General features: G+C 54.8%; 1 protein-coding gene across 2 annotated transcripts in view; it reads left to right on the forward strand.

Moving 5' to 3' along the window:
- The window catches only part of Hspg2 (heparan sulfate proteoglycan 2), a 100854-nt gene that overhangs the window by 62589 nt on the left and 23335 nt on the right, over positions 1 to 14930 (forward strand). For both annotated transcript variants that reach the window (XM_059255221.1, XM_059255222.1), the window contains 24 exons: positions 1292 to 1405; positions 2835 to 2962; positions 3065 to 3151; positions 4392 to 4450; positions 4606 to 4770; positions 4873 to 4983; positions 7109 to 7209; positions 7296 to 7476; positions 8008 to 8127; positions 8229 to 8381; positions 8460 to 8602; positions 9083 to 9218; positions 9300 to 9454; positions 9734 to 9884; positions 10580 to 10725; positions 10815 to 10950; positions 11725 to 11876; positions 12005 to 12140; positions 12232 to 12383; positions 12990 to 13119; positions 13315 to 13466; positions 13840 to 13978; positions 14063 to 14214; positions 14691 to 14826. In XM_059255221.1, coding sequence (XP_059111204.1) covers positions 1292 to 1405; positions 2835 to 2962; positions 3065 to 3151; positions 4392 to 4450; positions 4606 to 4770; positions 4873 to 4983; positions 7109 to 7209; positions 7296 to 7476; positions 8008 to 8127; positions 8229 to 8381; positions 8460 to 8602; positions 9083 to 9218; positions 9300 to 9454; positions 9734 to 9884; positions 10580 to 10725; positions 10815 to 10950; positions 11725 to 11876; positions 12005 to 12140; positions 12232 to 12383; positions 12990 to 13119; positions 13315 to 13466; positions 13840 to 13978; positions 14063 to 14214; positions 14691 to 14826 — 3235 coding nt within the window. The remainder of the gene's footprint in view (positions 1 to 1291; positions 1406 to 2834; positions 2963 to 3064; positions 3152 to 4391; positions 4451 to 4605; positions 4771 to 4872; positions 4984 to 7108; positions 7210 to 7295; positions 7477 to 8007; positions 8128 to 8228; positions 8382 to 8459; positions 8603 to 9082; positions 9219 to 9299; positions 9455 to 9733; positions 9885 to 10579; positions 10726 to 10814; positions 10951 to 11724; positions 11877 to 12004; positions 12141 to 12231; positions 12384 to 12989; positions 13120 to 13314; positions 13467 to 13839; positions 13979 to 14062; positions 14215 to 14690; positions 14827 to 14930) is intronic.

Raw genomic sequence — 14930 nt, forward strand, 5'->3', positions numbered from 1 at the left:
GCTGCATTTGCTCCAATGGTGTGGTAAGTGCAAGGTAATTGTTAGTAACCATTGCTGTAGGCTGTGACTGCTCTCTGAGCTAGGTGACAAAAGCGAACTGTCCAAGGGATAGGAGCCTTACCCAAGGGCATACAGCCAACATGTAGAGAACTAAGCTGAACCTGCATCTGATGTCCTAACCATCAGACAGCACTACCTAAGGAATGGCACACTTTCAGATGGGGAGACCTGTCGAAACACGGAAGACTCTCAGAGCTGATCAAAGACAGGCCTCAGGAGCACAGCATGGAGTGGATGACACTGTAGGCTTAAGGGATGACCAGCTTGGAAGGAGGCACACACGGGGACCAGGCCTGCAGCGGGGTCACTGTGGCCAGCCTAGAAGGGGGCCCCAGGAGGTCCACAGAAGGGCCAGGGGAGAGGACTGCCCTTTAGACCTGGGATCCTTCATCTCCACTTTGCACCAACACCCATGATGCTGTGGGCTACTTCTCTCGCTACGCTTGCTTGATTGTGGTTTTGGTTTGGTTTGGTTTGAATTTTCAAGGCAGGAGCTCACGCAACTCAGGCTGGCTTTGAGATTTATGTTGAACATCAGTTCCTAGCCTTGAACATCAGCGTCCTCCTGCCACTACTCCCAAAGTGCTGGGATTATAGATGTGTACCGCTAGGCCTAGCAGGATTACTAATGGGTGCATGCAGCCCCAGTAATAAAGATTGGCAGGATGGCTTAGGTGGTGAAGGCACTTACAACAGTGACCTCAGTTCATTCCCCAGGATCCACAGGGTGGAAGGAGAACTGACTCCTGCACCTTGTCCTCTGACCTCTGTATATGTGCTATGGCGCACGCGCGCGCGCACACACACACACACACACACACACACACACACAAATACATAAATAAATGTAAAATACCTTCAAAGGCCCCTTCTCCCATGGGTCTCCCCAGCTCACTTCTCCATTTAGCTGTGATGTTTTTCCATAGAGATCTTTCCCACACCAGGATTTTCAGACACTAAGGTCTTGAAATGAGACAGGTTCCCCATTCTGGATTCAGGCTAACATTGCCTGGGCATACCAAGCTCCATCTCCTCCTGGAGCTATGAAAGTAAAGCTGAGCAATAGGCTGGAGGCTCTTAACAGAGCTTGTGGATGGTGGCTAGCCTGGGATGCCCTTTCCGAGAGCCAATGAGGTCTAGACACTGGAAGGTGCAGGAGGGACAGAAGGCTAGATCTGGCTCTGGGTGGAACCCTGTGGGTAATGGAGACCAACTTTCCTCTGTCCCCTAGGACTGCGCCCCAGGCTACACGCGCACTGGGAGCGGACTGTACCTTGGCCACTGTGAATTGTGTGAATGTAACGGCCACTCCGACCAGTGTCACCCAGAGACTGGAGCCTGCTCGGTGAGATGCAAGCAGGGCTAGGTCAGGGGTGGGCAGTGGGATGGGAGGGGTCTCGGTTCATAGGAGCCAGCACCTGGATGAACACAGCCGGTGAACACGGTGGGAAGCTACAACTATGGAATGCCATTCTTTGTAAAGAAAGCTATGGTTCCTTATTGCTTGCCCCACAGTGGCCGATGTACATGTCCTCACAAGTACATGGCCAGGGCACAGACAGTTGACAGAGTCCCAGACTCAATGTGAAGCAAGGAACACACAATGTTAACACTACAGATGTGGCTGTCTTTGGATGAGATTGTATGTGTTTGGGTTTTTATGTTTATGGGTGTTTTGCCTATGTCTGTGTACCATGTGCATGCCTGGTACCCATGGAGTCCAAAAAAAGGACATCAGATACCTTTGCACTAGAGTTACAGATGTTGTGAGACAACGTGTGGGTTCTAGGAATTGAACCTGAGTCCTCTAGAAGAGAAGCCAGTGTTCTTTACCACTGAGCCATCTCTCCAGTCCCCCTCCATATGTTTTTGTTTTGTTTTTTTGAAACAGGGTTTCTCTGTGTTGTTTTGGTGCCTGTCCTGGATCCTGCTCTGTAGACCAGGCTGGCCTCAAACTCACAGAGATCCGCCTGGCTCTGCCTCCCGAGTGCTGGGATTAAAAGCATGCACCACTGCCGCCCAGTCTCCATATGTTTTTTACAGTGAAACATGTATCTTCAAGGCTGTGTCCAAAAGTATTCCTTTGTTTTCCTTTCTCTCTCTCTCTCTCTCTCTCTCTCTCTCTCTCTCTCTCTCTCTCTCTGGCCTTCTCCCTCCCTCCTTCTCTCTCTGTCTCTATCTCTCTCTCTTTTTCTATCTCCCCTCCTCTCCCTCCTTCTCTCTCTCTCCTCCTCTCTCTCTCTCTCTCTCTCTCTCTCTCTCTCTCTCTCTCTCTCTCTCTCTCTCACACACACACACACACACACACACACACACACACACACACACACGCTAATACTTTCCTGAGACAGAGCTGACTCACTATGTAGCCAAGGATGACCTTGAACTCCTGATCTCCTCCCCCCAAAGCTGATGTTACTGGTGCATCATCCCCAAGCCCAGTGGGGATTGACTTTTTGGTTTATCCGAGTCCCCATGGGTATTTTTTTCAGCACTGCTGAGCTGATGGGCATCACTATAATTAAATTGTGTGTCCTTCCATGACTTTTTTTTTTTTTTTTTAATGTACATTGGTGTTTTGCCTTGGGTGTCTGGTCCCCTGAAACTGGAGTTACAGACAGGTGCGAGCTGACATATGGGTCCTCTGGAAGAGCAAACAGTCAGGGTTCTTTACCGCTGAACCATCTCTCCAGCCCCCTCCATGACTTTCTTTAAGACAAGTGTTTGGTGAGTTTAGCTTCCTAACCGGTGTCTGGCACTCTTGTGCCCCACAGCAATGTCAGCACAACACTGCTGGTGAGTTCTGTGAGCTGTGTGCAGCTGGTTACTACGGGGACGCCACAGCTGGGACGCCTGAGGACTGCCAGCCATGTGCCTGCCCCTTGACTCATCCAGAGAACATGTGCGTACCTTGCTCAGACCCAGGCGTGAACTCCTGCTGGAGGGTGGAGAAGCAAGATGGGGAGTGGGCTCCTGTGGCCTGACATTTGCCTGCCTGCCCCAGGTTCTCCCGCACCTGTGAGAGCCTTGGAGATGGAGGGTACCGTTGCACCGCCTGTGAGCCTGGCTACACTGGCCAGTACTGTGAGCAGTAAGTTTTCAGACAGAAGTGGGAAGAGAAGGGATAAATGAGAGACTCCCAGGTGAGAGGCCTGAAGGGTGTGGCTCAGAAAAGCTTCTCGTGGCCCTCCCTGCCCCAAACACTTCCCTCACTCATGCTGGCCTTGGGATGATAAGGTGGGGCTTATGGCTTAACCATGCTTCAGACTTGCCTGTCCCGCTCTACACCTCACACCAGATGGTATAAACTTCTCGAATTGTTTGGGTTTTTGTTTGGTTTAATTGTTAAGGCACAGGCCTCACTATGTAGCCCGGGCTGTGTGGCTCCCAGTGTTGAGATTGCAGATGTGTACCACCATACCTGGAAACTTCTTGAATTCTTAGTACTTAGATCTTTATGTGCAGAACATTTTTACCCCCAAACTTGCCCCTTCCTGGCTAACTTCTCTTGGCCTTCAAGTTTCAGCCTCTTGCATTTATATCTAACACTTTTTGGAGGGGGTGGGCAGGTTAAGACGGTCTCAGTGTAAGCCTAAGATGGCCTGCAACTCTGTGTAACCCGGGCTGACCTGAAACCTCAGCCTCCCAAATTACAGGTGTGGGTTGCCATGCAGGGCTCAACGCATTTTTACTGAGCATCTACTGTGTGTATTCCATGTGCTGAAGTGCTGAGGATAAACTGGCAAACAGAACAGATCCTGTGTCAGAATAGAGGCTGCAACCCAAAATAGGAAATGAGTTGGGGGAGGGACCACCTACAAGATAGGCATTTCCCAGTCCGACCAGTCCTCTGGAAGCTGTGTGCAGCCTGCTCCAGGGGACCTATAGCAGCGCAGAGCCGGGCTTTGTAGTCTCTCAGACCGCAGGGCTGGATTAACCCTCCTCCCTGGGTCCACATGGCCTCTGTGACCTTCCCTCAGTCTCCTTTTCCATCAAGTTTCTGTCCACGGACCAGGACCTTACCGTGTCTCCTGTTGTGGCTTCCCACCGAGCACGGGGTCTGGTGTACACCAGTTCCCTAGTGAATGTCTGTTGAATGAACGCTCCCCTGGGGAACAGCAGGCTTACCTCCTCCGTTCCCCAGCCCACTAGCACCATTTGTCTCAGCTCACTGAGGCCCTGTGTTGGAACCTCTCTGGTCCTCAGAGTCTTTCCAGAACCCCGAGCTTCCTCCACATACCATGGGCAGCAGGCTGAACTGGATTCCTCAAGTTGGGTTAGACACTAGACCCCTTGGGGATTACAGAGCTGGTCCCCATTCCTCCTAACAGGTGTGCCCCAGGCTACGCGGGTAACCCCAATCTGCAAGGAGGCCGGTGCCAGCCACTGAGTAAGTAGGACCACGACCCAGGGTAATGGGGGAGGGAGTGTGAGGAATAGAATTTCTGAGGTTGGGGACCTGGGGTTTTGGGAGACCAGTGTCAGGGACACTGCTTTATGCTGGGACTTTCTTGGCTGAATGGCCTCCTTCCCCCACTCCATTAGCAAAAGATTCCTTGGTGGTTCACATCCATCCCTCTCGGAGCGTGGTTCCCCAAGGAGGCTCACACTCCCTGAGGTGCGAGGTCAAAGGGAGTCCACCTCACTACTTCTACTGGACCCGTGAAGATGGGCGGCCCCTGCCCAGAGGTGCTCAGCAGCGGCATCAAGGTAGCCACAGACCCACAGCCTCTTCTGTCCCATGAGTCAGCCCTGTTCCTGTCCTACTGGGGCATGTGGAGCTGGACCCTGACAAGCATCTCCCCACACCAGGCTCAGAGCTCTACTTCCCTAGCGTGCAGCCCTCTGATGCCGGCGTCTACATCTGCACCTGCCGAAACCTACATCATACCAGCAACAGCAAGGCTGAGCTCCTGGTCACTGGTGAGTCCCTGCTTCCCTGTCCCTGCTAACATCTGCCTAGAGAGGACAGTGGCCGCCTGACAAGGACAATAGCTGTGATGATGGGGGGAAGTGGTGCATTCACACCTGTTTCAGAGGCAGAATCTGCAGGACTCACTATGATTCATAAAGCTGAAGGGAAAAGATACTACCTGGGGCCTGGGTGCCATTTACTTTCATGAGGAAGGCTCGGCCTGCAAAGTGTCTTGATTTGGGGTCCCCAAAGCAGAGGCAGTGTAGGATTCTAACGAGGGAGGGGAGCAGAGAAGAAGTGACTGAGGGAGGACATGGTCGAGTGAATGGCCACCATAAGCAGCTTTTGCTTGAGTTGTTTAATGTGGCCGAGGAAATTGGGAACCCCAGAGTTACAGTGTCCTACCCAGTCTGTGTGTGCCAGCTTGTCTTGGTCGTTGGCTAAGTCCTATTCAGGACAGGACCCAGGATAGCACCCATCAAGCTCTAAGATCAACCTGTCAAGCTGGAGAGGAAGGACAGAAAAAGCCAGAAGAGAACCCCATGAGATTGGAGGAAGTAGGGGAGAGGTGTCCAGGATGTGATCTGGGGCAAAGGCTTCTAGGAGAGCTGCTCACCCAGCACCACTATAGGAAGTATGATATAGGCAGGGAAATACTGTGAAGGTTGGACTCTGACAGGACAGATTGACAGAGGTGGAAACTCAATCGGAGTAGACACAAGGAACAGGTGGAAACTCTCACAAGAGTCTTGGGTCTGAGCAGGGTGTGGTGGTACCTACCTTGAGGTAGGAGGCTGAGGCGGATGGATCTCTAGATGGAGGCCAACCTGGACTATGTAGCAAGAGCCTGTCTAGAAAAAAAAGAAAAAGTCACCAGGTGGTGGTGGCACAGGCCTTTAATCCCAGCACTCAGGAGACAGAGGCAGGCAGATCTCTGAGTTCAAGACCAGCCTGGTCTACAGAATGAGTTTAAGGACAGCCAGGGCTACACAGTGAAACCCTGTCTCAAAAGACCAAAAAAAGAAAAAAGGAAAGAAAGTCCAATTCTGAAGAGAGGTCAAGTAAGCAATGGGTCAGTATCTGGAAGTACGAGGAACTAAAGGGGACGTTTTTCAGATGTGGAAGTTTCTAGAACACATTGGTCTGTGAAGCAGTGACAGGAGGCAGGGATTGGTGGGGTACAAGAGGAAGGAAGGATCCAGTGCTCTGAAATGCAGGGTGGGATGGGGGCACGCAGAAGCATGATCCCATCATTCGGGGACAAAGGAGGAATGAGGGAGGGTTAGACTGAGGACAGGAAAGATAGAAATCCACCTGACTGGGAGTTTCTGCTTTCTGAACACGTGTAAGTAAGTTGAAGCCATAGGCTTTAAGGTGGAAGGATGAGTGGGAGGAGGTGACAAGCAGCTGTCTGGGTTCTCAAGCTAGAAGCAGATGGAGCAGCCAGTTGCGGTGACGTGTGAAGGGTTAAGAAGCTCATTCGTGGCCTGGGATGATGAATTGGGGCCGGTGCACCCCCACCGGACCGAGTGCTGGCTACTCAGTGCCAGCAGGGAGAGCTGTGGGTGATGGGGTCCAGGGAGGACCAGGAAGTGGAATGGCATCCCAGCTATACTGGGAGGGAAGAGATGTCCAGAGGAGGTGGGCGGGGGATGTGGCTTAGCTGGGAGAGGGCTTGCCAGCCACGCACAAAGCCTTGCATCTGAACCACACGAAAACCAGGTGTTGGGACTGGAGAAATGGTTAAGTGGTGAAGAGCTACGTTGCTCTTCCAGTGTAGACAATTTATAATCACCTGTAACTCCAGCTTCGAGAGGATCTGATGCCCTCTTCTGACCTCTGCAGTCACCTGTACTCACATGTATATATATACACACTGTATATATTACATAAAAACTAGGTGTGAGCCGAGCAGTGATGGCACACGCCTTTAATCCCAGCACTTGGGAGGCAGAGGCAGGTGGATCTCCATAAGTTTGAGGCCAGCCTGGTCTACAGAGTGAGTTCCAGGCCAGCCAGGGAAACAGTAAGACCTGTCTCATAGAAGAGGTGGGAAAACAAGCCAGGGAGGAAGTGACACAAAGAGAGCACAGAACCGGGGTGTGGAGCTCACTGGAGACTTCCCACTCCCAGAGGCTCCCAGCAAGCCCATCCAAGTGACAGTGGAGGAGCAGCGGAGCCAGAGTGTGCGGCCTGGAGCTGACGTCACCTTCATCTGCACAGCCAAGAGCAAAGTGAGCAGACAGGGGGCGGTGGGGGAAGTCCGTCCCCGAGGCTCCCGGACCCCACACCTGTCCCTTACCCTGATGTTGCCCCGCAGTCTCCAGCCTACACCCTGGTGTGGACCCGCCCGCACAATGAGAAGCTGCCCTCGCGTGCTATGGACTTCAACGGCATCCTGACCATTCGCAACGTGCAGCCAAGTGATGCGGGCAACTACGTGTGTACTGGCTCCAACATGTTCGCCATGGACCACGGCACCGCCACACTGCATGTTCAGGGTATGCCTTGTTGTGATCTGAGTCTGGCCCCAGGGGTCCCCTCCCTGTGCACTAGGCTCTGAAGAAGCAGGGGACAGAAGGACAAACTATCTCAGGTCTCTTGAAGCGTCAGGGGACATGCAGTTGGAAGGGACCCTAGTGAGAAAGCAGAGACAATGCCACTTGTGCATGGTGATGAATGCCGGGGTGAGCACGGTTGGAGGGATTGGAGAGCACAAAGTGAGGGGAAGGTGTAGGCCTGTAATCCTAGCCGTTGGAGGTTGAAGCAGAAGTACTGTGAAGCCGAGGAGCCTGGGCAGCATTGTGAATCCTCTTCTGAAAAAGAGGAAGGAGAGCGCTATGGGCAGGTCTTAGGTAAAGGAAGCAACAAGGCCCAGGAAGTTTTCAAAGCCCCCTCTGGCTACTGGGTGGACAAATGGCTATGCAGGGCCAGAGCAGAAGCAGAGGCTGGCAAGGGGCTATAGCTGTGAGCTAGAGAACAGTCCCCACCCTGATCGTATCTCATCTTCCCTCCTCCCTTGTTAACCTCAGGCACCTCAACTCTCCCTATGGCCTCCATTCACCCGCCGCAGCTCACCGTGCAGCCTGGACAACTGGCTGAATTCCACTGTAGCACCACAGGGAACCCCACACCCACTCTGGAATGGACAGGTGAGGTCGTGATGGGGGTGACACTCAGACCCTGGCTCTCCTGAGGAGGAGGACAGGGCAGGAGCAGGACCAGGGTGTGCTGACCCGTGTCTCCACACCAGGGGGTCCTAGTGGACGTCTTCCTCAGAAGGCTCAGATCCACGGTGGCATTCTGCGCCTGCCAGCAATTGAGCACTCAGATCAGGGCCAGTACCTGTGCCGCGCCCTCAGCAGCGCTGGGCAGCACGTAGCCAGGGCCATGCTTCAGGTGCACGGTGAGAGGGCAGGGCTTGAGGTGGAGGTGGGGCTGGGGGAGGCTTAGAGAGGTATCCTCACAGGGGTTCTGTCTGCAGGGGGCAGTGGACCCAGGGTCCAGGTGAGCCCCGAGAGGACCCAGGTGTACGAGGGCCGCACAGTCAGGCTGTACTGCAGGGCAGCAGGAGTGCCCAGTGCCAGCATCACCTGGAGGAAGGAGGGAGGCAGCCTGCCCCCACAGGTGAGCCAGCCAGCTGTCCCTCCATGTTCTCTCTCTCCTCAGGCTCCCTGTACCTCCTTCTTAGGTCCTGTATCCTAGCCACCCTTGTACCCCACTCACCCCCTACTGCCTGATTCTATGGTCTCCAATTCCATATGCCTCTATTCTAATTGTTTCCAATTCCATGGTTCTTTTTTTTTGTTTTGTTTTTTGGGGTTTTTTTTTTTTCTGGTTTTTTTCAAGACAGAGTTTCTCTGTGTAGCTTTGGTGCCTTTCCTGGAACTCACTCTGTAACCCAGACTGGCCTCGAACTCACAGAGATCCGCCCGCCTCTGCCTCCTGAGTGCTGGGATTAAAGGCGTGCGCCACCACCGCCCGGCCCCAATTCCATGGTTCTTGAAGCTCCACTGGGCCTTGATCTTGGTGTAGCACTTACTCCTTCCAAGTCTGCCCTGGCAGGCCCCCACCCAAGTACCTGAGCACTCTCTCTCCATGTGGCAGGCCCGGTCGGAGAACACAGACATCCCCACGCTGCTCATCCCAGCCATCACACTTGATGATGCTGGCTTCTACCTCTGTGTGGCCACCAGTCCCACAGGCACCGCTCAGGCCCGTATTCAGGTGGTCGTCCTCTCAGGTATGGGGCCTCCGGGGCTGACAGTATGGGTAAGGTGAACCAAGGCTCCTTTGAGGTGTGCTTATCCCACTGTGGCCATAGCCACAGGTCCCAGGTCGGTGCCAGTCAGGATCGAGTCTTCGTCGCCATCTGTGATGGAAGGACAGACACTTGACCTCAACTGTGCGGTGATGGGGCTGACCTATACCCAGGTCACATGGTACAAGCGAGGGAGCAGCCTGCCTCCCCACGCCCAGGTAGGAGGCTTTTCCAGCCTGGTGCTGGGGGACCAACCAAGGCACTGGCTGTAGATAGCCTTGGGGGGGGGGTTGGGAGGAGGTGGATTTGGTGCATCAGCTGCCAAAGCTCTGCTGTGCTGTAGGACCAGGACAGTTCCTTCCCTCCCGGCTCCCAGCCTAGTGTCAATGGCTCCGAGTGGAGCCTGTGAGTTGGATGACTAAACTACTGAGGCTCAGAGGGCGTGGTAATCACAGCTCCAGCCCCCTCCTCGCTTACCTCTGCCCCACCTTGCCCAGGTCCACGGCTCCAGGCTGCGACTCCCCCAGGTCTCACCAGCGGACTCTGGAGAATACGTGTGTCGAGTAGAGAGTGACTTGGGCCCCAAGGAGGCTTCCATTGTTGTCTCTGTCCTCCACAGCATCCATTCAGGCCCCAGCTACACCCCAGGTGAGGTGTGAGCGGGGTTGAGAGGGACAGAGCCATAGGCTCTCCCAGCAGCAGGGAAGGATGCCGTGATCTCTCCAGGGCCATCGGTATGCAGAGGCATCCTGTTACCCTCTGCTGCCTGCTCTGGAAGCCAGAAGTCTTGGGGTAGAGTGGATACTGACCCAGCTTGCCTCAAGCCCCACAAGACTCTACTTGCAAACAGCAGTGGTGTGGGCTTCCACACTGAACCAGGAGTTAGGCTGACCTGGGTTCAAATCTGGACTCTGCCCCTCTTTCAACTTTGAGCTGGGTCTTCGACCTCTGGCAACTTCATTTTCCTGCTCTGAGTAGACTGTGCCATTTGTAGGTTACCTGCTGGGTATGGGTGCAGTTTTAATTACCTGTCAGGTCAGGGTGTGCTCAGCTTGATGGGAACTGTGAAGCTGTCAGGGTATGCTTAGGTGGCATGGGCCCGGTGAAGCATGTTGGGAAACTATGGTAGGTGTTCTGAGAAGGGAGCAGCATTATTACTATGTATCCTCTTGCCTGGCCTGACAGAGAAAGTTCTTGGAGTCCCTACACTGGTCACTTGAAGGTCACAAGGGCAGATAAGCCTACAGCCCTGGAGCTGGAGGTGGAGAAAGGGTACTCACAACTCTGCTCGGGGTGCCCGTCAGGTTCAAAGCTGGGGCTCTAACGACTCTCTCTGTGCCCAGCCACCAGCAGCACCATACCCATCCACATTGAGTCCTCATCCTCCCATGTGGCCGAGGGGCAGACCTTGGATCTGAAGTGTGTGGTGCCTGCCCAGGCCCAGGTGACATGGCGCAAACGTGGAGGCAGCCTTCCCGCCCGGCACCAGGTAAAGCCACCCCAGGGCCAGCCTGCTAGAGGGGACGGATGGGGACACTGGGGGCCCTGCCTAACCCTCAGTCCACCTCATCCACACAGACCCACGGTACCCTGCTGAGACTATACCAGGTGTCCCCTGCTGACTCGGGCGAGTATGTGTGCCATGTGGTCCTTGGCTCCGAGCACATAGAGACCTCTGTTCTGGTCACCATTGAACCTGCTGAGTCCATCCCTGGTGAGTGGCTCCTAGTGACACAGGAAACTGTGAGAGGCTGACACCTTCTAGGGAGTAATGTCCCCATGCGTGACTCCTACTGCTAGCTGGGGATAGTAGGCCACTCAGGCTCTGGCTTGAGGCAGACTGCTTTGTCTGAATGACCCAGATTTTCTGTCCTGCGGTCCCTGGCCATGTCACTTCCTTGGTTTATACCCCTGCCTCTGCTTCTCCACCTGAGCCTTACTGCTGGCCTGTCTTTTGTTTGTTTGTTTGTTTGTTTTTCAAGACAGGGTTTCTCTGTGTAACAGCCCTGCCTGTCCTGGAACTCACTCTGTAGACCAGGCTGGCCTCGAACTCACAGAGATCCACCTGCCTCTGCCTCCCGAGTGCTGGGATTAAAGGCATGTGCCAACCACATCTGGCCCCTGCCTGTCTTTCACTCTGTCTCTTCCCACTTCCTGTGTGGTGGTCCTCCTGGGTCCTCCAACAGAGTCACTGAGCTAAGGGCTTCAAGCCAGGCCTGTCAAATTTCTGAAATGGGCCGGGCGGTGGTGGCGCACGCCTTTAATCCCAGCACTCGGGAGGCAGAGCCAGGCGGATCTCTGTGAGTTCGAGGCCAACCTGGTCTATAGAGTGAGATCCAGGACACCAAAACTACACAGAGAAACCCTGTTTAAAAAAAAAATTCTGAAATGGGGGCCTGACCTCAGATTACAAGGCTGAGCCAGCTCCAGGAGGGATTTCCAGCCCTGTCTCTTGGGAACTATCTGCACCCTCCCCCTGTCTCTACAGCCCGTGAACTCGTCCTGCCTATCAGAATTGAGTCTTCATCCTCCACAGTGGCTGAGGGTCAGACACTGGATCTCAACTGCGTGGTGCCAGGACAAGCCCACGCACAGGTCACATGGTACAAGCGTGGGGGCAGCCTGCCTGCCCGACACCAGGTACTCACTCCTAGAATGTGGAAGGGCACATGGGTGGTAGGTTAGATAGGGGTCACAGTCTGGTAGGCAGGTACAGGACCCCTGCTGGGCTCTGGAAAGCCCTCTTATACCTCTCTCATGGTGTCCAGGTCCGCGGCTCCCACCTGTACATCTTCCACGCCTCTCCAGGGGATGCTGGAGAATATGTTTGCCGGGCAGGCAATGGGCAGGAGGCCACCATCACCATCAAGGTCACAGGCCACCACGGGGCCAATTTTGCCCACCGTGAGTAGCTCACTTGGCTGGGCTGGGATGTGGAGGGAGAGGAGACTGGGGTGGCTTTAGAGACTTTATTTGACTGTGACTTTTCCTCCAGCCCCGAGTAGCGCGCCACCCATTCACATTGAGTCCTCGTCCTCTCACGTGGCTGAGGGGCAGACCCTGGATCTAAACTGTGTGGTGCAGGGACATGGACACGCCCGGGTCACATGGTACAAGCGAGGAGGCAGCCTGCCCGCCCGGCACCAGGTAGAGGACAGGGGCAAAGGAGCCAAGAGGAAAGAGGATTCTGGGTAGGGAGAACTGGCGGCATTGGGCCCTGTTACTCAGGTGTGTGGCTATGGCTAGACCTAAAGCCTAGGCCGGGCCACCCTAAGTATGAATTGTACCTATCACCCTGGCTTGTGATCTTAGGCAAGTTGCTCAACCTCTCTGTGCTGTAGGTTCAGGGTCTACAAGGAGATAGTAGTCCCTGTTTTCAGAGCTGTCTCGTGACCAAGTTCAGTTGTGTATTCGCAGGGATCTCAGCGTGCAGAAGTACTGAGCCGTCTTTGCAGCTAATCAGCTTGTGTGCTGGGGTTTTGACCTGTTGGCCCCCACTGACCGCATCATGCACTATTTTATGTGCCCCTGAGGTGGGGGAAATGTTTACAGTCACCAGACAGCCACTGCAGAGGGTCTTGAGTGGGGTTGGAGCGTGTGTGCTTAGCATTGATGCAGCGTGGGAAGATGCACAAGACCCAATCGACCCAGAGCTGATGGCCAAACCCTGGGGCTCACAGAGGGCAGAAGATCGTGGGGGTTGTGTTGGGGTCCTGGGGGAACTCCCCCCTGATGCCACCTTCTCTCGGCCAGACCCATGGCTCCCTGCTGCGGCTGCACCAGTTGTCTCCTGTCGACTCAGGAGAATATGTGTGCCGGGTGGAGGGAGGGCACATGCCTCTGGAGAGCTCTGTCCTGGTCACCATTGAGCCTGCAGACTCTGGTAAGTAGCCATGTTGGGAAGGGACGGGAAGTGGATAGGGCTGGATACCACAGGAGGAGACTCTCCGCTGCAGCCATAGCTGGACCCAGAGGTAACACTGCCCACCGTGCCTCCACGAGTCCAGTGGGCCCCCCTGTCCCCACCCACACCTCCCTCTCATCTTCTGGAGACCGACACTCTGCCCTCTGTTGCTAGCATTCAGGGTCACCCACCCAGTCCGAATCGAGTCATCTTCCTCCCATGTGGCCGAAGGGCAGAGCCTGGATCTGAACTGCCTTGTTGTGGGGCATGCTCACCCCCAGATCTCCTGGTACAAGCGAGGAGGCAGCCTCCCTGCCCGGCATCAGGTAGGAGGTGGGAAGCAAAGGAAGGGAGCACAGAGCCCTCGCAGCTGGGGAGCAGAGAGCACAGGCTGGGGGTTCAAGCGTATCATAGTTCAGAGGCACTCGCCACTTACCTGCTGGGTGACCTTGGGCAAGTTGTTGGACTTCTCTGAGTCTTAAGGTCACCTGTCAAATGGACTTCCTGTCAGCAAGTGCTGGCTGAGTCTCTGCAAGCCCTGTGTGTGTCAGGTGGCAGGCTCAAGGCCACTTAACCGCTCATAACCTGTGTAGTCCCTAGCTAACTAGGCTGGGAGGGAGCCACGCAAGGGAACTAGAGTCTGGTGAGTGGCTGCCATGCTGGTCTCTGAACCTAGCGCCTCTGTCCCACTCCTCTCAGGTACATGGCTCAAGGTTGAGACTGCAACAGGTGATTCCGGCTGACTCCGGGGAGTATGTATGCCGAGTGGTCAGTGACTCCGGCACCCACGAAGCTTTTGTCCCTGTCACCATCCATCAGCACCTCAGACCCTCCCACAGTGAGTGTCTTAGAGACTGCACTGAATAGCAGGGGCTGTGAGGGGCCCAGCTGCACCCTCAACCTGCATACTGTCTCATCCCAGCCCAGAGTGTGGTGCACCCTATTCGCATTGAGTCCTCATCAACCTCACTGGCCAGTGGGCATACTCTGGACCTGAACTGCCTGGTGACCAGCCACACACCCCACACCATCACCTGGTATAAGCGTGGAGGCAGCTTACCCAGCCGGCATCAGGTACAGAGCTAATAGATAGGACAGCAGTCTGGCAGGAAGTCCAGAGTAGATCCTAACCCCTAGTCCTGCGCTCACTCAGTCACTCAACAAGCACTGAGCATCTCTGCTGGCTAGGCTTTGACTGGCACTAGGGTATAGGTTGATCCTGCTGGTCCTGGTTCCAGCTCCTCTGAAGCCACTGCGTGTGCCCGGCACTTCTGAGCCCTCATGCAGCTAGTGGTCTAAAGGAAAGGTGACATACTAAATGACAGCAGGGTGTGACAGGTGGGACGCACTGTGGGGGCTCCGTAGGCCTTTGGAGGGGTGAAGTACAGGAACAGCACCAAGACTAGAGGGTCCTTCCCAAGACCCAGAGGGTGTCACACCAGGAGCCTCAAGAAGGCACCGAGGGTACCAGGGTACCAAGGTCGGGGAGGGGACTTCCAGGATCCAGTGTCTGCAGGGCCTATGATACTTAGGTGTGACCTCCATCCTAGATCGTGGGCTCCCACCTCCGGATCCCTCAAGTGACCCCAGCGGACTCTGGAGAGTATGTGTGTCATGTCAGTAATGGCGCTGCCTCCCAGGAGACCTCACTGGTTGTCACCATCGAGGGCAGAAGTTCATCCCATGGTGAGAATGTGGTGGACGAGGGGCTGGGCAAGTGAGTGTTGAGAAGTCAGGGGTCCCCAGGATTGTCACTATTGTCTGATTGCATTCTCTCCCCTACCCTGCTC

The sequence above is a fragment of the Peromyscus eremicus genome, chromosome 2 (assembly GCF_949786415.1).
Source record: "Peromyscus eremicus chromosome 2, PerEre_H2_v1, whole genome shotgun sequence".
Taxonomy (NCBI): domain Eukaryota; kingdom Metazoa; phylum Chordata; class Mammalia; order Rodentia; family Cricetidae; genus Peromyscus; species Peromyscus eremicus.